At 48.2% G+C, this 23,705-nt stretch overlaps 1 protein-coding gene across 2 annotated transcripts in view; it reads right to left on the reverse strand.

The window, feature by feature from the left end:
* The window catches only part of PPP2R5C (protein phosphatase 2 regulatory subunit B'gamma), a 183,281-nt gene that overhangs the window by 156,293 nt on the left and 3,283 nt on the right, over positions 1–23,705 (reverse strand). For both annotated transcript variants that reach the window (XM_058291566.2, XM_058291558.1), the window contains exon 3: positions 4,009–4,171. In XM_058291566.2, coding sequence (XP_058147549.1) covers positions 4,009–4,171 — 163 coding nt within the window. The remainder of the gene's footprint in view (positions 1–4,008; positions 4,172–23,705) is intronic.

A 23,705-nucleotide genomic window follows, 5' to 3' on the forward strand; every position in this document is an offset into this window, starting at 1 on the left:
CAAGACTTATAAGGAAGTTACACTGTTATCCTGACCCCAGGTCGACAAATCAGTAGAACAAAACAGAGCCCAGAAACAGACCCACACATTTACAGTCATTTTATTTATGACAAAGAAGCTGCTGCAATGAGGAAAGGATGATCTTTTTAATAAAGGGTATGATGCCAAATGGATAGTCATATGGAAAAAATTGAATTTTGACATCTAACATCAAAGCAGACTCAAAGATCAATTCCACATGAATTATACAAGCTAAATGTGAAAGGTAAAATAAAGTTTTAGGAAAGTAAAACAACACAGTCCCATATATTCATTACTTTGTAGAAGGCAAAAATTTATTAAACAGGACATAAAGGTACTCCAAGTATCTTTAAAATTGAAAATGCAAGAGTAGAATAAAATCTGCAGTTAATGTAGCCACAAAGAATCTATTGTTTTAAAATTCAATAATCCACTAGAAAAATGGATCCAAAGATTGAAACTGGCACTTCACAAAAGAATATACCTAACAGCAAATAAGCATATGAAAAGATGCTCAACTTCATTTATCATCAAATAACTGAAAATTAAAACTGGAACGAGATACCATTATACACATACCAGAATGAATAAAGTAAAAAAGACAATAGTGAAAAAAGGTATCTGCAGCACATATATAACCAACAAAGAGTTCATATCCAGAATATATAAGGAACTCCTACAAAAAATTAAGAAAATGTGTGACAGTGCAATGGAAAAATGGGCAATAAACATTTGAAAAGATACCTGACCTCTTCATAGAAAAGCAAATTAAACCAATGATGAGATTCTACAATGAGATAGTGTGGTACTGGCATAAGGCAGGCACATAGATCAATAGAAAATAATTGAGTCCAGAAGTAAACCTTTATATTTATAGTCAATTAATTTTGACAAAGATTCCAAGGCAACTCCATGGTGAAAGAGAAGTCTTTGTAACAAATGGTGCTGGGCCATCTGGATATCCACATACAAAAATAATAATTTAGACCCCTACTTTATATTATTTGGAAAAATTAACTCAAAATTGATCACAGCCCTAAATACAAGAATTAAAACCAGAAAACTTCTGGAAGGAAAAATAGAAGAAAAAGTTTCATGACCTTGGGTTAGACAAAGCGTTCATAAATACCATTCCAAAACCAAGACTCATAAAGAAAAACCTGAAAAACTGGACTTCACCAAAATTCAAAACTTTTACACCTCTAAAGGTACCATTAAGAGAATAAAAAGACAAGACACATACTGGGAGAAAATATTTGTAAATGACGTATCTGATAAACTTTTATCCAGAATAAATAAAGAACTGTTACAATTTAATAACAATAAAACTGTAAAAAGAAAAAAATCAATGATTTGGAAATTAAGAAAAAATAAAGAAAGAAAATCTATGGGCAGAGCTGATATACTCTGAGGCACACATGGATTTAAATTCTTTTACTATTAAAAGAGAAAAATAAAAATAAATGAACTCTATTCAACATAAGGAAAAGAATAAAATAATAAAAATAAAAATAAAATAAAATAAACCAAAAGAAAGTAGGATAAGCAATTAAAGATAAAAGTTGAATCTTACTGAATACAAAGACGCAAAATAGTAGAAAGAATAAATGAACTAAAAGTTGGTTCTGAGTCCAATAAAACATATTTCTTTAAAAAGCCCTAATAAACCAAGGGAAAAAAAAGAGAAAGGTAAAGTAGAGTGTTTGCATTAAGAAAGGAGATAAAAGAAGAGCCACTGAAGAATATCATGTGCAAATTAACACGTGCCTGACTCGCAATGACCCAGTATGGAAGGAATCTACAGATTTATCACAGAGAAAGGAACTTGGCCCACCTGAGCTCCAAGCCAACCTTTCAACCCTATTTCATAAATTTTAAGACACACATTATTCCACATTTTCATATTTTCCGAAGCATTTTTGATTTGATATAAATTAGTAACAAAAAGGAAGGAAACAACAGACCAGCTCCGTGTTAACCAAGTGTGCAGATTCTAATGAAAATTAGTAAACTGAGCCCAGCACTGCAAAAAGGCAAGATTGGTAAAAAAAATAAAAAATAAAATAAATAAATACATAAACAAAAACATACTTTTTAATGTAATGTTCTTTGTGATCTATTAACTTTAATTAAAAAGTGTAAAATATATTTATATATATATACTGCAACACAATTAAGGCTCATCCCAGTAATGTGAGGATGTGAGGATAGTGCAAAACCAGAAAATCTATCAACCCAGCAAATATTGTATCAGTATCTTAAAACCAAGAGCCACCTTGGCATCCAAAAGGCAGATGCTGGAACCATTTCCTGAAATGGGGAAAGCAGGATGCTGCCATCATCTCTATTAGCTATGCCTTACTGGTTCCAGCTCAGGGCATTTTAAAATCAAAATAACCCATGTATGTTGGCATCAATACAGGAAGGAGATAAAAGTATCTAGTTATAAATGACAGGACTAAATACACAGACCAGTAAAAATTCTAAGATTAATAAACAGAATTTGGTAAGACGACTAGAAGAAAATATTTTTTTTTTTAAAAGAAAGCTTTCCCCTACTTTAGCTAGAAAATGGGAAAAAATATAGCCCAGTCACAAGTGTGACAAAAACTATAAAGTACTTAGGAATAAATTTACTAGAAAGGTATGGTCTTAAAAGAAAACCATACAATCTTACACGAAGTCCTAAGACAAGACTCAGAACAATGGAGGAGCACCCACTTTCCTGGATGAGAAAAGAATATCATAAAAATGTCATTCTTCCCCAAATTAATATATAAATTGAATATAACTCCAATCAATTCCTATTTTTGCTGAACCAGACAAAATTATTTTAACACACATACAGAAACACTAAATCTTAGAAGAGCCAAATTAAAAGGATCGTTCAACAAGACCAGTGAGGCTAACAGGCATACTGGCTGCAGGCTCTGCCCACAAGGTGTGCTCACAAGCACATAATCCACCACAAAGCTAAACAAAACAGAAGCAAACACAGGTCAAATGCCATGAGAGGAGAACACACAAGGGGCAGGAAATCCATCTGTCCCTCCACCCATGTGCACCTACCCAGCCTTCCATCCATCCACCATCCCTCCCTTCTCCTGCTCTCCCGCCCTCCGTCTCACCCACCCACCACATTTGCCTTGTGTTCCTGCTACATGCCAAGCAGTGGGAAAGACTCTGGGAATACGGCAGGAAAGACAACTTTCTGCTGTCACTGAATTCATACTTGATGAAAATGAATTATAAAAGACCCATTATTATGAATTTAAGGTATGAAAAATGACTGGTGTTTTCTATTTAGTGAACTAGTCTTACATTTAGTAAATATAAAGGTTTCAAAGGTTCACATTTGACTGTAGGGTCCTCATCCTACTTCCCTTAATAAGGTTTTAGCATACCATAAGCTCGAAATCTCCCAAAGGAAGACGTTTAGGGATTGAACACCTTCAGCTGGAAAGGGTGACTACCATTTTGGGGAAAATTCAAAGTAAAGTCCCGAGCATTTTCCCCTCATGAATGTCAAATAAAGCACTCCTGGGTGGAGGTAATCCCAATGAAATTCCACAATACACAATAGTTCAGCCCTTATTTCTCTATCATCAGAAAAATGAAGGGGCTCTACTGTAATTTTTACAACTACTCTATGTATAGTAACTGCTTTCTGAATTGCGAGACTTTTGAGACAAATGGAAGAGATGATTCATTTGGGAAAAAAACTGACTAGCTTTCATTTTGATTAATAGGAAAAAATTTTCCTCAGTTTTATTACTTACATCTTACATCTTAAGTAGCTCTGGAATTTAAATTATTAGGGAAATGAGTTAACAGCATTCAATTTAAATAAGCTCAATTAAAACAAAAAGATAATCCTCCAAAATATAAACACGGCAAAGATATAGGAAATGCTAGCAAACTGTCAAAATATTACTCCTCCCCAAACAGCCAAAATTTAACTCGTAGAAGATAAATAATGGACAGTACCTTTTAAAGATGGTAGTTTTTGAAGTTCTCTATTATTGCTGATGCTAAACCTGGAAGAGTTTTGCCGTTTTTCTTTCTTCACTATGGGCTGAGGGACTGGTACTTTTATTTTACTAGATACCGCCGACTGGGAAACAGCAACACTGTTTTTCCTGCTGGAAATCTGTTTCCAAAAAAAAAAAGTGTACTTTAAATGTTGCATTTTATGGTACAATTCAAATTTAGAGAAAACACACAGAAGTTTCCCCCTGGAACAGCCTCCTCCCGCTCCACTGTAACCTCCCTAATCCCTCCGAGTTGTTCACTCCCCCTCCAGTCATGTCAGATGGGAAGAGAGTCACAGATCTACCCCGTTCCTTAGACTTCCCTTCGAACCTGTGATTTCTAAATGATGCAGCCCCCGTCCCCCCAAAAACGTCCACGTCCCGATTTCCAGATGACGTGACCTCACTTGGCCAAGAGGACCCTGTGGACGGCAGAGTTAAGGACCCGAGAGATGCCCCTGGATTACCAGGGCCGCCCTCCGAGGGGTGGGCAGAAGACGGGGCAGGGGACTCAGGGCAGAGGCGGCCAGGAGGGGACAGAAACGAGCTGGTGATGCTTCGCTGCTGCAGGCTCTGACCAGGGGCGCAGGGCTGCGAACCCAGGAGTGCTGACGACCTCTAGGGGCGGGAAGCGCGGCCCCTCAGGCCTCAGCCCGGCCTCCAGAAATCCTCTCCCGCCCGGGGGTGGGGGCGTGGCCAGGGGCGAGGGCGTGGCCGGGCGAGGGCGGACGAGGGCGTGGCGAGACGCGGGCGGGGGCAGGGCCTGAGTGGGACGGGGCTGTGGGGCGGGGCGGGGCTGTGGGGCGGGGCGGGGCTGTGGGGCGGGGCGGGGCGGGGCGGGGCGGGGCGGGGCGGGACAGCGTGCAAGCGGCCCAGCAGGGTAGGAGCGGGGCGCCGCCGGGCAGTGTGCGGGGCGCAGCAGCCTGGCGGTTCTCCCGGAACCACTGCAAAGCCAAGGCCAATAGTCCTTCAGGCGGCCGCCTCGCTCCCCGCGGCTGCAGTGGCCCAAAGGCCTCACGTCCGCTCTTCTCCAAGGTCCTCACCTGAGGCCCCCAAAAGCCAATCCCCGAGCCTCTTCCAGCCAAGCGGGGCCAAGCAGCCTGCGCACGCCACGGGGCCCCGAGTGGAGCCCCACACGCCTCTGTCCTCGCCCCTGAAGGAGATGCCGCCTAGACTCGGGGCTGCTCCGGGCTGCAGGGCGGCAGCCGCCCGCCGGGTCAGGAGGCCGAGCTGCGGGCAGCCCGGTCCTCCGCGGCGCCTTCTCGCGCTGGGCCCTGGCCCGGTGCTTCCTTCCAGCCCATCAGGCAAGCACAGCCTTGCGTCCCTGAAAACCCCATCCGCTCCTCACCTCATCCGCGCCCCGCCCCGCAGCTTCCTCCAGATGCTCTCGAGAAACACCAGTATTGATTCCACAGTCACAAAGGGCTACTTCTAGCAACCCTACTTGTTTTAAAATTAAATTATACAGACACTATGTTCCAGGAGACAGAAAAGTTTATTACTTTTTATTTTCCTATAATACTGCACATAATGACCTTGCTAAACAATCCAGCGTGTAGGTGAACAAAATAGCTCCACTTCTTTCCACCTCATCAGGAAAAGAAACATCACTTACATAACAAAGCTCCTAAGACAGTATTTGGTGATCGGGCTAACTATATACCAGAACTAAATCCATGGCTAGTCACAGTCCCTTGTCAGGAAACATGTCAAGGTAAGGTTTCTAAAGCCTAAGAAAATACAAAATGACCCTAAGACTGCGGAATCCAGGCACCGGCTCCCCTCACTTGGACCTGGCAGGAGCTGCCCCACTTCCCACCTTCACTCCGCCCCTTTTCCAGCATCTCCTGGAAGGCGGCAGAGGAAACTTCTAACAGAGAACTCACCCCCTGCTTATCACATTACAGTGACGTCCCCAGTCTCAGACTGACAGCCTTTAGCTTAAGGGCAGTCTACGAACCCTGCCTGCTTTGGTTACACACTCCCTCTCCAGCCTCAGGTGGCCCATGCCTCCCAGCTCCTGCTCCCACTCCTTCTGGGTGCCCAGTGCTCCATTCAGGCTCCTAAGTCCTCCCCTCCCCAGCTCCATTCAGGCTCTGTTCTCCCCCTACCCCATGCTTCATCCAGGCTCTGCACTTCCCCCCATTCGTGTTCCGTCCAGGCTGTGCTCCCCACTCCCTGCTCCTTCCAGGCTCTGTGCTCCCCCCTTGCCCCATGCTCCATCCAAGCCAAGCTCCATGCTCCCCATTTGCTCCATGCTCCATCCAGGCTCTCTGCTCCCTATCACTCCATTCTCCTTCCAGGTTCTGTGTCCCCCCCCTTGCCCCCTGCTCCATCCAGGCTCTGTGCGCCGCCCCCCCCCCCACTGCCCCCTGCTCCCCCGGGCTCCGTGCTCCCCCCATGCCCCCTGCTCCATCCAGGCTCTCTGCTCCCTACCACTCTGTGCTCCTTCTGGGCTGTGTGCTCTCTCCTGCTCCTTCCGGACTTCGGGGTCCCCCCAGCATCATGCTGCCACCCACCTGTCCCCACTCTTTCTCTTGGTTCACATGTTGGGGCACTCTGACTTCTGGAGCGACCGCCCTGAGTGTGCCTGCCGTCCCCCGGCTTCTCCTCTGCCACCCTCTCCTGGCTCTAAGCCTGCATTCACTAGTGCGGTCATGAGACGGGCGTGCTTCTCTGTAACAAGGACCCTGATCCCAGGAGGGCAAGGCCTGCGTCTCAGCCACCACCACTCTGCCCAGTTCTGCGGAGAAGGGTGCCGTGCCAGGCAGGGACTTGGCAGGAGACCCAGCATCTGCGAAGGTCTGGGAAGACCCCTCGGAGGAGCTGGTGCTAAGACCTGAGGGAAGGAGTTAACAGTGCATGGGGGAGGAGGGCTTACAGGCAGGTGCGGCTGAGACCTGGGCATCCAACGTGACTGCAACCCACAAAGCAGAGAGGGAGGACAGAGGGCAGGGCAGGGACACCACGGGCGCCTCGTCAGAGCGGCAGGCAGGGCCCGAGCACTTTATCTGAAGGGCACGGGGGCCCAGGAAGGTGGTCTGGGCAGGATGATGACACGAGTAGATTCTCCTTCTTAAAAGGTCACTCGGGGGAAGCGGATGTGGCTCAACTGATAGAGCATCCACCCACCACATAGGAGGTCCAGGGTTCAAACCCAGGGCCTCCTGGCCCGTGTGGTGAGCTGACCCACGCGCAGTACTGATGCGCGCAAGGAGTGCCATGCCACCCAGGGGTGTCCCCCGCATTAAGGGAGCCCCACGCACAAGGAGTGCACCCCGCAAGGATAGCTGCCCAGCATGAAAAAACCACAGCTTGCCCAGGAGTGGCGCTGCACACATGGAGACGTAAAGCAACAAAAAGAGACACAGATTCCAGGTGCTGCTGACAAGAATACAAGTGGACACAGAAGAACACAAAGTGAATGGACACAGAGAGCAGCCAATGGGGGGGGAGATAAATAAAATAATCTTAAAAAAAAAAAAAAGGTCACTAGCTCTTGCGGGGGCATCAGATCGCAGGGGTTGAGAGGGAAGGCAAAACGACCCACAAGAAGGTCTGTCTAGGGGTCTAGGCAAGAGATGAAGGCATTGGCAGGCAGGTGTGGCCATCAGGAAGAGCCAGGAGACCTAAGAGGTGGAACCCAGAATGCTGAACACCACGGAAAGCGCAGGGCAAGAGGGAGGGGGAGAGAATACGGGAGAGCACCCAGGTCTGGCTCCCGCGGACGTGCAGGGTGGGCCGCATCCCGGCGGAGGAAAGGAAATGGCAGCTAGGAACGTGCGGAGCCCGAGGCTCCAGTATGGCCGTCCCAGCACCCGCAGGACGAGGCGCTGGCCTCGGTGGTGAACCATTCCAGTTTCTTCTCTTCACGGCAGTAACCCTTAGCTGGAGTGGTCCTTGTTGGCTTGTACCCTGGCCACTGTCTGTCCTGCTCTGTCCTAGGAGCAGCCCTTCCTGGCTGCCATCCCCCCCGCCCTTCAGGGCCCACCCACGAGGTCTACTCGCCAGCGTCTTCCAAGTTCTGCCCTTCTGAGACCGTACAATGGCCAGGTCAGACTGACCCACGAATGCACCAGCTGCTAGGAGATGCTCCGTGAGCCACGGCTTAAGGTTTCTGCCTCCCCAAAACAGTCCAAGCAGAAGCTGAACAAGCCTTGAGTGCTCACTACCGGTTTATAAGAAATACAAAGAGAATTCTCTTCACCTCCTCCAGAGAGACAATCGCCAAAGTACAGAAGATGGGGGGACTGCGGTGGCCCCTCCATGGCAGCACCACCCACACCTGGGGCAGGTAATTGTGTCGTGGGGTCGACAGGGGGTCGAGCAGCCTCCTTGGCCTCTACCCACTGGGTGCCAGAACTTCCCCACCCAGTTGTCTTCCGATGTTGCCAAATGTCCCCTGGTGGGCAAAACTGCCCTTGGCTGAGAATCACGTCCTTCAAATGTTCGGAACAACCTGATTTCTTTAACAATGAAATCACAAGGAGGAAAAAGAGAGGAAGAACCTATACAGATTAAGAGCCGTAATGACCAAATGTGATGTGTGCACCTCATAAAAACCAAGTGAAGAAATACTGGGGAGAGGGGGTTTTGGACACTTACTGAATATAGGCTGGGTTTTTTGGTGGGATAACACTGCTTTGGTTTTGTCTAAAAAGAGTCCTTATTGAAGGATACTCATTTGAGAGTTACAAATAAAATATGATGTCCAAGATTTGCTTCAGAAGAATCCAGTGTCAGGAGAGGGAAGTATGTATGGTATGGGGATGGGGGAGAATTGTTAGGTAAAACAAAATTGGCAGCTGTGACAACAGTCAAAGCTGGGTAACGGGTGCACAGGGTGCATACTATTCCCTCAACTTCCATAGTAAAAAAGACTTTAAAACTCTCCATTACTCTCTTGACTATTCTAATGGTAATTTCCCTCGTCTTTTTTATAATATGAAAAATTATATACAATTTTTTTTAAAGTACTGGGACTGAGGGTTGAACCTGGGACCTCGTATGTGAGAGGCCAGCACTTAACCACTGATCCACATCAGCTCCCAAATTGGTTCCCTCCTCTTTTTGCTTGTTTTTTATTCATTGTCTGCTCCTTGTTTGTTGGTTTTTTTTTTTTGCTCATTGTCTGTTTTTTTTCCTTTAGGAAGCACTGGGAACTGAACCCAGGACTCCTCCTGTGTGGGAGGCAGGAACTCAACTGGTTGAACCACATCCGCTCCTGTCCCCAACTATATATATATATTTTAAAATATTTATTTATTTGTTTCTCTCCCATTCCCCCCCCAGCTCCAGTTGTCTGTTCTCTGTGTCTATTTGCTGCGTGTTCTTTGTCCGCTTCTGTTGTTGTCAGTGGCACAGGAATCTGTGTTTCTTTTTGTTGCATCATCTTGCTGTGTCAGCTCTCCGTGTGTGCGGCACCATTCCTGGACAGGCTGCTCTTTCTTTCACGCTGGGCAGCTCTCCTTACGGGGAGCACTCCTTGTGCTTGGGGCTCCCCTACGCGGGGGACACCCCTGTGTGGCACGGCACTCCTTGCGCGCATTAGCACTGCACACGGGACAGATCCACACAGGTCAAGGAGGCCCAAGGTTTGAACCGCAGACCTCCCATGTGGTAGACGGATGCCCTAACCACTGGGCCAAGTCTGCTTACGCCCCCGACTATATTTTAATACTGCTAGCAGATTTACCTTTCTAGAATATATACTAGAGTACTCCCTGCTCAGAAAACGTCAGTGGTTCCCTACTGCCTATAAGACAAAGTTCAAACTCCTGAGCATGGCATTCAAGGCAGTCACTGCCTCTTAAACCCACGTTTCCAGGCTTGTCTCTCAAGAAGCACCCTAGGCTCCAGGTGCAGCAGTCTGCTCTCTCACCGACACTCTTGGGACACCTCCTGTTGCAACACCAGTTCCTTCATCCTGAAGGCTCCTTTTCCCCGCCCCCAAGTCTCTGACATGCTCACCTGCAGCCTGCACTCGAAGGCCCTCTAGGTGGACGTCCCCCGTGAGCCCGGGTGCTCCTAAGGAATGGCACCTGCAGCAGGCCTTCAGTCATGGGTGTCCCTCTAGTGTGGCCTTACGGTTCTGGGGCGCAGGGGCTGCATCTGATCCACCTTTAGTGCCAGTTCACATCAGTTGTCCCAGAGCTTGCTGGCCGTTCTTCACCACCGCCCCTTTACACGACCTCCAGGGACACTTGATGCTCCAGATGCCAAGTTTCTTGCCCCCTCCCCCCCCAGACGATGCACTTCACGTGCCTTTTCAGATCTTTTCAAAGAGCGTTTCACCTGCTTCTCTCCTCGTAGTTCTAAAAACGCCCCTGAAGCTGCAGACAGGGCCAGGAGCCAGCCTCGCCCATGCCCCACCAACCCCTCAAAGTCACCGCACACCTCTCTCCAGGCGCAAGAAAGGGGTGTCTGCCCAACAAAAGATGGGGTCTCTCTCAAAGGGCTGGTCTTTGCACTAGGGCACCTGGGCTGAGGAAGGTGCTGGCACCCAGCGAGGGGAGCTTGGGGGTGGGTAGCTGAGTGGGCGCCACCTGTCCACACGGGGCTGCCCTCTGGCAGCCCTTGCCTGGTCTAGAGCAGTATTATAAGAGAGCATGGGGCCAGCGGTGCCTGGCAAGGGCACGTTCTCTGTGCTGGGTGGCAAGGAGGGCCTGGCACCCAGAGGGCACGGGCGCTGGCTGGGCGCTGATGTATGATAAGCAGGTGTGCTTCCTTAGCTTAGTGACTCCTCGTGAAGTAAAAATGGGATACTTACCTTGGCATTACGAGAAACGTTCATGAAGAATTACGATTCTCTTTAGCCTCTGACTTGGTAAAAGCTAAAAAAAGACTTGATATTTCCTTCTTCATCACTCTTTTCTGGAATGGAGGTTCTAGTTCTATTTTTTGTTTGTTTTTTAAATCTATTCATTCAGTGAGGTTAGAGATGCTCACTTTACCCTCTTTCCTTTATTTTTGCCTTAATGGTGAGAAATTATTTATCAAACTCAGTGTGAGAACCAGATCAAAATAGCTGACCTTTTCCTTCTGCTAGAAGTTGCTGAAGTCTCAGGAGGTTTCCGCGAGGTCCCACTCCCCTCCCCGACTCTGCACCTTCTACCAGGACCCCGGGGGCTCCCGGTGGTCTGAAGAGCTCTGCCAGAGGCTCGGCCATTCGCGGAGCGGGAGCAGGGCTCCTTTCTGAGGAGGGAGTGCCGGCTCCGCGTGGGCTTGCCTGCCATTGGGGAACTGCACGGCTCCTGAGAGCAGCCGGGGTCTCCTGTGAGGAGGGCACGTGGCAGGGCCTGCCAGACTCCTGTCAGCTGCCGCCCCCCACCCAAGGAGCACAGCTGCACCTCCAGAGACCAGAGGCTTCCCCTGGCCCCCAGGAAAAAGCAGCCTGTCGCAGCTTCTAGTACAGAAGACACATCAGGTCCCAATGTCCCACTGCCCAACTGTGACCACCCCTCGCAACCTCCTGTGCCGCCAGGAAACAGCATCCCCAAAAATGTGGAGAAAATAAAAATCTAGTCGACAACATATGGGTGTTTGTTAAGTGCCTCTACTTTACTGTATGTCTGAAATATTTTATTAACAACAAGTTTGTGAGAGCCTCCCTCCTGGAGGCTTTACCATGTAGGGGCTTGCTATACCAACAAGCAACTCCCTTCACTCAAAGACTGCAATTTCAAAAATTCACAACTTGATAACGTGATGTAAGACACTCATCATTCAACTGGCAGGCCCAAATCACAAGTCCCGTGACAGCATCTAGATGATGATGGAGTCAAGTTCACCGAATCTCTCTCCCTGAGCAAAACCACCGCTGGTTTCAGGTAAAGGGCCAAGAACAGCGACCCACAGCCAGCAACAGCACCTGCCTCTCTGCAAAGTACTGAACCTGATTCGGATTCCATTAGGCCAGGGGTCAGCAAAGACATACAGTCCACAGACAAAACTGGCCCACTACCTGCTTTTGTAAATAAAGTTTTATTGGAACACAGCCACTCCTATTTGCTTACACACTGTCTGTGGTTGCTTTTCACCACAACAGAGGTAACTGAGGCGGGGACTGTATGACACACAAAGCATAAAATAGTTACTATCCGGCCGTTTACAGGAAAACTTACCTGACCGCTGCATTAGGCACTAATTCCTGGTTGAGAGGTGGAAAGAAAGGAAGGAGAGAAAGGATCTTCCTGTTCAGGGCAGACCCCACCCTGGTGCTCACCACAAAGCCTCGTGAGCCCCTATTAAAAGCGATGATAAAGGGGTGGGGCTGGAAGTGAGAAGGCAGGTGATCTGCCCCTGTGGGATCCCCAGGAGGCTCAGCACCCGGAGATTCTGGGCACAATAGAGGGCAGGAAGGAGACACAGGCTGCAGAGAAGGGGATTACTTCTGGTCTGAGCACTAACCTATCCACAGCCACCCCTTTTCCCCAGCCCCAACCCTGCTCCCAAAAGCTGGTGAACTGGGTGTTTACAGAGGGGAAAATGGTATCTTCTGAAGAAACCAAACTTGCCTAGGAAAAACAAGGCTTCGAGTGGGGGAGCTGCCTCTGAGGGCAAAGCTCTTGCATTCCAGCCGTCAGGGGTTGAAGAGCCAGCTCCCAGGTGAGGCAGAAAGCAGGCGGCTGGCTGACAGGGCCGCCCAAGAGCCGAGCCCACCGCCAGCGCTGCCCCCGCCTCCTCCTTCGGTGGGTACGGAGATGAGGACACACCCACCCACCAAGGCCATGACTTCCAGCTGGCTCCTCTTGCCCCTTTATTCTCCACACAGCAGCTAGCAAGGTTTATAAAATACTTAACATCAGATTACTTTATTTCCCTGCTCAAAACACCCCCGACAGCCTTCCATCACACGTAGAATGAATATGCAAACCTCACCAACACCTGCTTACACATACCAACCCCCTGCCAGCGCCGCTGGCGCCCATCTCTCTAGAGCCGCTTCCTCTTCTCCACTCCCCCCTTTCACTTCTCTCTAGGCAAACTGTGTCCCATTGGCTGGACACTCACTGGACATCTCACTGCTGCCTCAGGGCCCTTGCACGGACCGCTCCTCTGACTCGACTGTCCCTCCCCAGATCTCTGCGCTGCTGGCTCCTTCGTGACAGTGCCCCTGCCCATTGGAAACAGCCTCCCAGGCCCCAGCATGGGGGCTGCTGCAGGGGGGTCCTACCCCACCAGGGTGTCTGGAAAGGTAACTACAGTTTTGGCTGCTGCAGTGACCACAGGTGCTGAGGCACCAAGAATCCCAGGGCCACTGTCACACCTGGATCAACTGATAAAGCGTCCACCTACCATATAGAGGGTTCAATACCCAGGGCCTCTGACCTGTGTGGTGAGCTGGCCCACATGCAGTGCTGATGTGTGCAAGGAGTGCTGTGCCACGCAGGGGCACGAAAAAAGTGCAGCCTGCCCAGGAAAGGCACCGCACACATGGAGACCTGACACAGCAAGATGATGCAGCAAAAAAGAGACGCAGTTTCCTGGTGCCACACGACAATGCAAGTGGATGCAGAAGAACACACAGTGAATGGGCACAGAGAGTAGACAATGGGGGGAAGGGGAAATAAATTTAAAAAATGAATCTTTAAAAAAAAACAACAAACTGCTTGCTGAAATAAAAACTTCAATTGAAGAGCTGAAAGTTAAAGCCAAGGAAATCTATTAAAAAAGAGATCAAGAGAAGCAGCTGTGGTTCAATCCGCTGAGCTCCTGTCTACCATATGGGAAGCCCTGGGTTCGCGTTCCAGGGCCTCCTTGTGAAGGCAGGCTCGCCCACACACTGCAGATTGCTGCTAGCCTGAGCAATGCCGAGTGCGGCTGGCCCACAAGCGTCGCAGAGAGCTGACTCAGCAAGGTGACACAACAAAAAGGGAGACAAGCAAAAAAAAAAAAAAGCACAGAAGAGTGCACAGCAAATGGACACAGAGAGCAGACAACAAGCAAGCTGTGGGGGGGCGGGCGGAGATATATAAAAATAAAATACAGACACAGAAGAACGCACAGCCAATGGTAACAGCAGATAGCAAGCACCGGGGGGCAGGTATAAAAAAAAAAAAAGCATGCTAAATAAAAGTATTTTTTAAAAAAATAGATCAAGGCAAATGGAGTCAAGCAATATGTAGGGCCTTGTGTCTAGTTTCTTTCTTTCCCTTGGTATATTTCCTATTTTTCTTTTTTAATTATTGGAATTATGAAAATGCTCTAATAATGACTGAAGTGATGAATGCACAGCTATGTGATTATACCAAATACCACTGACTGCACACTTTGGATGGATTATATACTTTATTAAAATATATCAATGAAATTGATTTGTTTAAAAGAAAAAAACAGCAGAACAGTACCCATTCCTTGTATGAGGCTGGTATGACTATGACACCAAAACTGGACAAGAACATAAGAAAAAAATTATAGGTTGATTTAACTCATCATGCAGAAATAAAGCATTTTAAAACAAAAACAAAAGATCAAGGCAGAAAATGTAAGAGAAAAGATAAGAGCTAGAGACTAAGTTACAAGATTTGTTATCTAACTCCAATAAGTTCCAAAAAACCAGAACAGGGAAACTGCAGAAGAAACCATCCAAGAAATAACGAAGAAGTCATCCCAGAGCGGAGGGACGCAGGCCCTGGGGTCAGAGGTGCCAGGTGGGTGTCCAGCACCGTGAAGACAAGCACCTGCACGCGACACCATTGGGTGCCGGGTCATCACCGAGGACTCCAGAGAGGAAAACAGGTCACCGGGCAGGGCCTGGCACCACCTTCCTCTCAGCCACACAGACGCTTGGGGACCGGAGAGCAATGCTTGACGAAAATGACTTTCACACGAGAATTCCGTTCCCAAACTATGAGCCGTACATGAGGGAAGAATGCAGTGAGGTGACCTTGCGGTACGCAGGGAGTCCAGAGGTTGGCCTCTCAGGGACCCTGTTAGGGAACTACTTGAAAATGAACCCCAGCAAGACGGAGCAGACCACGACGATGGCGACGCAGCTCCAACCCAGGATGCAGGGACGAAGGTCCTGGGCAACAGCTGCGTAGAAGACAATCTTTTTAGCTCAGAGCGGGGGCTGGAGAGCTCCAGAAGAGCTGGCCCCAAAAACAGCGGGACTTCCTGGGACAGACGCCCAGGAACTCTGGAAATCCTGAGCAAGCCCAATAGTATCAGAGTAAGAGACTTCAGAGGCCAAGGCTGACCCAGAAGCTCCAGAAGGAAGCACACCCCTGGCCGAGTACCACATGGCAGCAATACGCTCACCCTCCACTTTCACCAACAAGCTGAGGACGCAGTCGAGGTCACAGGAGGTAACGGTACCGAGGGCGACGCCAACGTGCAGGTGGCGAGAAGCAGTCCAGGGCTGCCAGGGCTGCCGGGCCAGACAGCACTCCGCGAGGGCCTCGAGAGCAGCGCTTCCTGTCCCGTGGCTTTGGTGACCGGCGGCAGGCAGCAGGTGCCACGTGGGTACTCGCTCCGCTGGCCTTCGGCTCCTGCCGACTGGCTGCCCCTCATGAGGACCGCAGCTCGCGACAACGGTGCCCGGCTGGGCCCGGCTGGCCTGTGAGGAGCCTCGCTAAAGCAGCGTCTATGGGGGCTCCGGTCACCCATCGTCCCTCTGCCAGCTGCGGCAGAGTGGGAGGAGCGCTGAGGACAAAGCGTGGGGCACCAAGGGCCTGCCCGGGGCTGACGATGAGCGCCAAGGCACAGTGGTGACACAGGGAGCTTCAGCGAAGGGAGGCGGCAAGGTGACCGTGCCAGGCGGATGGCAGGGCGGCAAGCCCCTCGCCTACCACAGCCAGAGGCCAGCAGGCAGAGCAGAGCTGCAGCCACCAAATGGACCCCAGGCTTCTCTCACCTAATTTCTGAACAACGCCAGGGAACCAGGTATTTTCCCTCTGGCTATGCTGCTTTTCGTTTTTGGAGGTTTTACTCTGTGCCTGATGTAGTTTGTTTTTCCTTCTTTGTATTTATCCTGATTGGGGTTTACAGAGCTTCTTCAACCTGTGACTTGACGTTTTTAATCAGCACTGGAAAATCCTGGGTCATTAGCTATTCAATTCTGCCCCATTCTGTCTCTCCTCTCCTGGATCTCCAATTACACGTTTAGATGTTTTCAACATATCCCATCTGTAACAGAAGCTGTTTTTCTTCTTTTGCTTCAGTGTGTACATTTTCTACTGACCTACCAACTCACTAACCTGCTCTTCCAATGTATCTAATCTAGTAAATCCACCTATTAAGTCCTTAAATTCAGTGATTGTATTTTTCAGTTCTAGAATTGACTTTTTGTTCAATGGTTCAGATTCTCTGGTGAAATTCTCTGTATCATCATCTATTTTCCTAAGCATATTAATCAGTCATTTAAAAGTTATCCTTATCAGCTATATCCAGTTTAGCCAAGCCACCTGTTTCCTTGTGTTTTCCTCTTGGTCTTTGATCATCTGGTGTTGTTTCATGACATGGTTGCTAATTTTTTAATGAATGCTAGACACTATGTGTTTTAGTTTCCTGAGCTGCTAAAGTTAATATCATGAAATGGTTGACTTAAACAATGGGAATTTATTCATTCATGGTTTTGAAGCCAGGAAAATGTCCAAATCAAGGTGTCATCAAGATGATGCTTTCTCCCCGAAGACCAGTGGCCTCGGTTCCTCTGTCACATCGCAGCTTCTCCAGGTCTCTTCCTTCTCCTCCTGGTTCTTCAGCTTCTTGCTTCCGGTGTTTTTTTCCCCCCTGCCTCAATTTCATTCTCTTGTAAAGGCCTCCAGTAATTGGATTAAGACCCATCCCGACTGAGCTGAGTCACACTCAATTGCAGGAGCCTCATCAAAAGGTCCTACTTACAGTGGGCTCACACCACAGGGATGGGCTAAGTTTAAGATCATGTTCTCTGGGTAGAGACAGCTTCAAACCACCAGAAAAGTTACAGACTCCGAACAGGAGTCCTCCAGGGCAGGCTCGCTCTTTCCTCCACAAGGTGCAGTGGGCCTCAGCACCCACGTCCAGCTTGGAAGTGAATCTGCTTGAGGATGGGCCACCGTCTTCTAGTAAGCCCTGCCTGACTGTCTTCACCCCTACTTCTAGAGGACCTTGCAGCATTCGCAGGGATCCCTCCCCGCAGTGGGTCACAAATTCCAATCTCTGCCTCCTCAGCACTGGGAGACCCCCCCAAACCTGGCTGTTTCTCGAAGGCCTTCTTTTTAGCTTCTTAGCCTCTCACCGCATGCACTTTTAGAACTCAGAGAATGCCTAGGGGAAACCTGCCTGAGCATCAGGCTCCATTCTCCATCCTCCTTCCCATAACTGGATGTCCAGTTATCTCAATTTGGCCTCTCCAGCTCCTGAACCCACCAGCTCCTCCGCTCTGAGGAGCAGCCCTTGGTTCTGAGCTGATTCTCAGCCCCTTCCCAATTACTTAAAGGTCACAAGTGGTGCAGGAGGTGGGGCCTTCCCACAGCCCCTCTTTTCTCAGGATCTTCTGGCCTCAAGTCCTGGGTAACCTTGGGGGCTCCTCAGTGGCCTCCGACTTTTGTTCTCCCTGACTTTTCTGGTTGTCCTCATTGGGACCAATGGTCCACACAAGGTACTCCATTTAGCCAACTGTAGTAACTCAGTGAACACCTGGCTCCCGACAAGATACAGAGTGCCGTGACCACCCTTGACAGACCAGAAACTAAAGCGCAGACAGCAGTCAAGTCACCCAGGACCAGGGCTAATGCAGACAAAGCCCAGCTCTGAACCCCGGGGTTCACTTGACAGCCCACCCTCCACCCAGAAGAGCCGGGCGACTGGGGAGCCACAGAACAGCCAGAGAAGGCAAATGGGAAACTTCAGGCTTGTACACTGTTTTATATTTTTAATGTGTGTTTTGACAAAAAATAAATATTTCAGAAGAAAGCCTAGAAGGACTGGAAGGATGTGAGGATGTCTTGGCCTCTAGGTTATACTCCTATGGGGAATGAGAAGGAGTTCTCGGAGCCCGGGGGCCCATTGTGGTGGTCCTGGAGAACGTAGCCAGTCATGGACCAAGGGGTAACGGCTCCTTCCCATCCCATCGCTGTGCTTCTTTTCTTCTTATTTACTTCCTTCTCTTTTACCAATTTATATTTCTTCTTTCATTATGTATAATCTTAACTTTGACATTTTATATTAAGACTGATAGGTAATTAAATTAAATTAAATTAAATTAACTACATGAGAATTGTTCTGGAAAACACTGCCAGGTCTAATGTTGTGTGGTCCAATAGAACTTTCTTGAGAAGCCAGAAACAAGCTGATTCTGTGGTCCAATTCAGAACCACTAGCCACAAGTGGCTACTGAGCACCTGAAATGTGGCCAGTGCAGCTGAGGGACTTAACTTTAAACTGCATGCTATTTTCATTCATTTAAATTTAAATAGCCTCCTGTGGCTACTGGCTCATACCGCACAGGCCTCACCCCTTCAGAGCTCCTAGGCACTCTGATATTGCCCCGGGGCAAATATCACTAGGCTACAGGTGTCTGAAACATTTCCTGTAGAGGCATGCTAAACCTCATTTTTAAAAAGAAAACATACATATGAGGGAGGAAATTTTAATATCCTCAAACTAATAAAGGGTTTTACTCCTTAGAGTTGGATTTCCAGGTTTGTTCCCACTCCCCCAGGTGGTGAAAACTAGGATGACAAAGTGATCTGAGAAGCACCCCTTCATGGCAGTGGACGTTCTCTAACCTGACCAGAAGCAGAACACCGGGAAGTATTTGCTTAACACACACACTGATATGGAAGATGCAAGAGAATTAAATGTAATGATGGTGCCAAGCCAGCCATGCCAGTACCTTACTGCTGGCAGACCCCCAATGTCTAAGAAAACATCAGAAACTTTTTATCATTGAGATGGTTTATCATGCCTTTCCCGTGGTTTAGGAAAGCATGCCATGCTTCCCATGGAGGCACAGTGACTCGACCAGCACCCCCAGGCAGGCAGGTGGAAGCCATGACTCAGCAGGCCAAGGTTGGAGCTCCCTCTGCAGCTGTGACATGAGTGTGCTTGAATAAACTGCAGATTATTTCATCTAAGTCACTTGATAAGCTCTTTCTAGAACTCTGTATCATGTAATGGAGTTTTTACTAAAGAGGGAGAGGAACGCTGACTCATCTCAGGGGATGAGGTTCGACTCTAGGTCCAACAGCCTTCTGGAACCCCACAGCTCAGTGACTCTCCTCTATGGGCTTGGATACCCCTCCCCCTCTCAGGAGCTCTTCACAGGAAGGTGCACCATCTTACCCCAGCACGTCAGCCTTCCAGGCATGACTAGGAGGGGGCCAAGCTACTTCCCAGAGCAAGCAATGTCCAGAAGCAACAAGTGTTCCAATTCACTAAACAACGAGAGTCAATACTTACATTCTTATGTATTATTTATTCTTTTTACCTTCCCCAATGCTCAACACAGTTGCTTGCCCATAACAAGAGACTCTCAAGACAGACACAGACACGTAGTTATGTCTACTGAGAACATGTCCCCAAATAAATTTAAATTAAGAAACATAAAGCAGCAAAGATCATGTGGAAACCTTTTAGTTAAATGGTACTACTCGGGAAGCGGATTTGGCCCAATGGATAAGGCGTCCACCTACCACATGGGAGGTCTGCGGTTCAAACCCCGGGCCTCCTTGACCCGTGTGGAGCTGGCCCACGCGCATTGCTGATGACACAAGGAGTGCCATGCCACACAGGGGTGTCCCCACGTAGGGACATGTGCAAAGAGTGCTCCCCATAAGGAGAGCTGCCCAGCACGAAAAAAGCGCAGCCTGCCCAGGAATGGCGCCGCACACACGGAGAGCTGACACAGCAAGATGATGCAACAAAAAGAAATGCAGATCCCTGGTGCTGCTGACAAGAATGCAAGCAGACACAGAAGAACACACAGTGAATGGACAGAGAGTAGGCAACAGGGGGCGGGGGGGTGCGGAAAAAAAATGGTACTACTACTTGGAAATGTTTTAATTAAAACAAGATTTTATGAAACTATAGCTTTTACCACTGACCTCTGGTAGTAAAGAAGTAAATGCAAATTTAAAACAAAAACATGATACTTCTCTTTTAAAATTTTCAGACAAGATGTTAGAAAAGGATCTATACACCACAATCTTCTGCTTTGGTATAAAGGTTTTTTTAAAAAACAAACCATACTGAATGAAAATTCCCTACGAGGATCAAAAAGGCGATAAAGAAATAAGTCTCTCAACAAAAGAGATTTTTCTTTTGCTGATTTACAGTATCAGAAAAATCAGCAACCTAAGTGATTTGGAGTTCTCCTTCCCAAGCACTTTTAAAATCTTCCAACGAAATACTTCTGGACTCCACATAGTAACGTGTAAGAAACACAAAGAAGAGCAAAGTTACCCTGCTGTCCTCCAGGACTTAATCATCTACAGAGGGAGAAAAATCACAGGCAAATAAAGGTGGTCCAAGGCAGTGTAAGTGGCAATTGGCAGAGCAAGTAACTGCTGTCCAAATTCAAAAGATGGAAAAACTATGGCCCGAGATGCAGAGAACACGCTTCCCTTAAGTTTCAGAACAAGCGAACCTGAGTCAGGGCCAATAGATGCAAGGATTCAGCAGGGCAGTAGGAGAAGCTGCTAGGAAGAGCATTCTAAAACGGCTGTTCTCAAGAATGTGGTCTGGAAAGAGCAGGAAAGAGCCAAGGGGGCAAAACTACTTTCAAGGTAATACTAAGGCATTATTTGCCTTTCAAATTTCATTTCAAGGAGTTGTACACATGCTGCACAGCCTGTGGTATCACAACAGAACGCGTGCAGCAGTTTTGAGAACCCAGCTGTCTTCTATTAGGCCAGGCATTAAAGAGCTGCAAAAACGTACAACAATGCCACTCTTCCTAGTGAACTTTCTAAAAAAGACAGCTATTTTTCATAAAAATGTGTTTTTCGCGTTAACATTTAATGGGTGTTTCAATGTTAGTAGACAAAACTAAAACATATTTTTAAGTTTCCGTTTTAATTTCTAATATGAAAGTATCACTCACATAAATAAAAGCTCTTTGGAGAACAAAAGGGTCCTGAGCCCCAAACGGCTGAGGTGGCTGCCCCAGCCTGGGATGCCCATGCACCAGGCCAACTGGCAAGCAAACGGACACGCTCCACACAGGGGTCTCTTCAGAGCAGAGGTCCTCAACCCCGACGGGTCCATCCTCTGCGACCCACATGGCAGTGTCTGGAGCAGTTTTGGGGTGTCAACCACTGGAAGGGCTGGAGTGCTACGGGCATTTGTGCGTAGAGGCCAGGAACAGGCAAACAGCCTCCAAAGCCCAGGGCCGGCCCCGCCAACATGAGGGCCAGCCAGGCCAACAGGAGGGCCGGCCCCGCCGACGGAAGAGCCGGCCCCAAGGGTCACCAGTGCCAGGGGAGACCCTGGGCCAGGGCAGTGGTTCTCGTGAGCCACCAGCCGGGGACCCAGCACGGAGTGGGAGCTGGAGGCAGCCACCTCCCCATGGTGACATCTCAAAGGCCTTAGCCTCCCCACCCACCTGGGCTCTGGGCAAAGGTGACACTGAGGGCTGGAGGGAACCTGGGGAGCGAGCAGAGGCAGGAGAGGCCGCTATCTATATAATCGTTGTCTGTTAATTTCAAAACAAAATTCTTTGGGTTCTCTTTGAGGTCTCCCTGGAGTCCAGTTTAGGGTGGTCTGAAGAAAGCTGGGAAAAGAACGGTGGGAAAGGTGGCACGAAAGACCCCCAAAGAAAGCCAGAGAGCCAGAATTCAGCAAGACACTGGGTTCTGATCTGGGGATGGGGGAGTCAGGGACTCGCCTTTGGAGAAGCACTAACTGGGACCGCTCTCAGAAAAATGCACTTACCAGTAAAAGGAGTAGTACTGTCCTCCAACGTATTCAGGTTAAAACCTGTTGCAGAGACTAGGAGTCCAAAGACAAAAATGTTGTGGAGAAAAGTTATATTTTCATTAAAAAAAAATGGTGTTTGTGCTAACATGTAATGGGTATGTTATTATTAGAGAGAGTAATAAATAATTTTTAAATTTCACTTAAAAAAAAAAGATTTATTTATTTCTCTCTACCACCCACCCCCCGCCCCAGTTGTCTGTTCTCTGTGTCTATTTGCTGCGTCTTCTTTGTCTGCTTCTTCTGTTGTCAGCAGCACGGGAATCTGTGTCTCTTTTTGTTGCGTCATCTTGTTGTGTCAGCTCTCCATGTGGGCAGCACCATTCCGGGGCAGGCTGCACTTTCTTTCGCACTGGGTGGCTCTCCTTACGGGGCGCACTCCTTGTGTGTGGGGATCCCCTATGTGGGGGACACCCCTGCATGGCAGGGCACTCCTTGCGCGCATCAGCACTGCGCGTGGGCCAGCTCCACACGGGTCAAGGAGGCCCGGGGTTTGAACCGCGGACCTCGCATGTGCTAGACGGATGCTCTAAGCACCGGACCAAGTCTGCCGCCTAAATTTCACTTTCAATTTCTAAAAAATTACTCCACTATGTAGCACTGATGTTTCTTCAGGTGAGGCTCAATCTCCATCTCTCTAACAATACAAAGGGGCAATGGCAGTGGACATAAAGGGAATGACTATCAAAACAGAGAAGTTATTAAAGCCAGAAGAGGTCAAAGTAAGCTAACAAGCTGGCGGTGACTGTTCTGCCCTCAGTTCAGCAATAGATATTATGTAAGAGTTGCCGTAGAGACTTTCAAACAAAAACTAAGCTGAAGCAGGATGTGCAAGGTACGCGACCAGAACCAATACAAGGACAACCTTGAATAAAGCCTTTAGCACCAATCACTTTACAAAAAGCATTAAGACTTTTAAAAACATTAACTGTGGAAACAGTACCCAAGTTAAAACAAAACAAAACACTATACTTAGGTGGAAGCCTGTGTAATGACTTCAGGAACCTCAGAGCAATTTCCGATGAGTCTATGTATTCATAAAACTTGCTTACCTATATTTTCACAGACTTGAACACTACACTGAGAACAGCTGCTCAAACACTAGTTCCCTGTCAACCTCCACGTAATTTTCTAACTTCAAGTTACCCATGAGCCCATTATAGTTCATTCCTTAATGACATGCTATGAAATGGACCAGCACCAAGAACTGTGCAGAAACTTATTTCCAGGATGTGTGGATAAACACCAAGCAAAACTTAAGCTTTCTACTTGAGAGAGAAAAAAAGGAAAGCGTACCAATACATTTCAATCAAGGTATAGAAATTTCTGGAAAAAGGTAAAGGTCACACAGCAGCAGTTAGAACCTTTAACGATATTCTGTGACACTGAAAGATAATAACCTGCCACACATCTTGCAGGGACCCTTCCTTCTCCCACGTAGTTAAGCGCGGCCAAGTCTTAACCTCAACAAGCCATTTTCGAGATGAGGGAACAAGGCCACAAGAGCTGAGGCACCTGTGTGTGGTGACATCATTTACAGCAAAGCCGGAAAGGGCGTTTTTTTTCTAACCACCATGCTGAAATACTTCCCACTATAGCACCCCTTTCTCCAGTGTACTCCTCTATTCCAGGACTCGAGCTTCCAGACTACAATATCCAGGCAGCTAAACACTCCCGTGTGTCCGAACAAGAAGAATTCTGCAATGTAAGCCAGCTGCTCCCTGCTTTTTGGAGAAGCTGGACAACAGCCAG

This window comes from Dasypus novemcinctus, chromosome 3, assembly GCF_030445035.2.
Source record: "Dasypus novemcinctus isolate mDasNov1 chromosome 3, mDasNov1.1.hap2, whole genome shotgun sequence".
Classification (NCBI taxonomy): domain Eukaryota; kingdom Metazoa; phylum Chordata; class Mammalia; order Cingulata; family Dasypodidae; genus Dasypus; species Dasypus novemcinctus.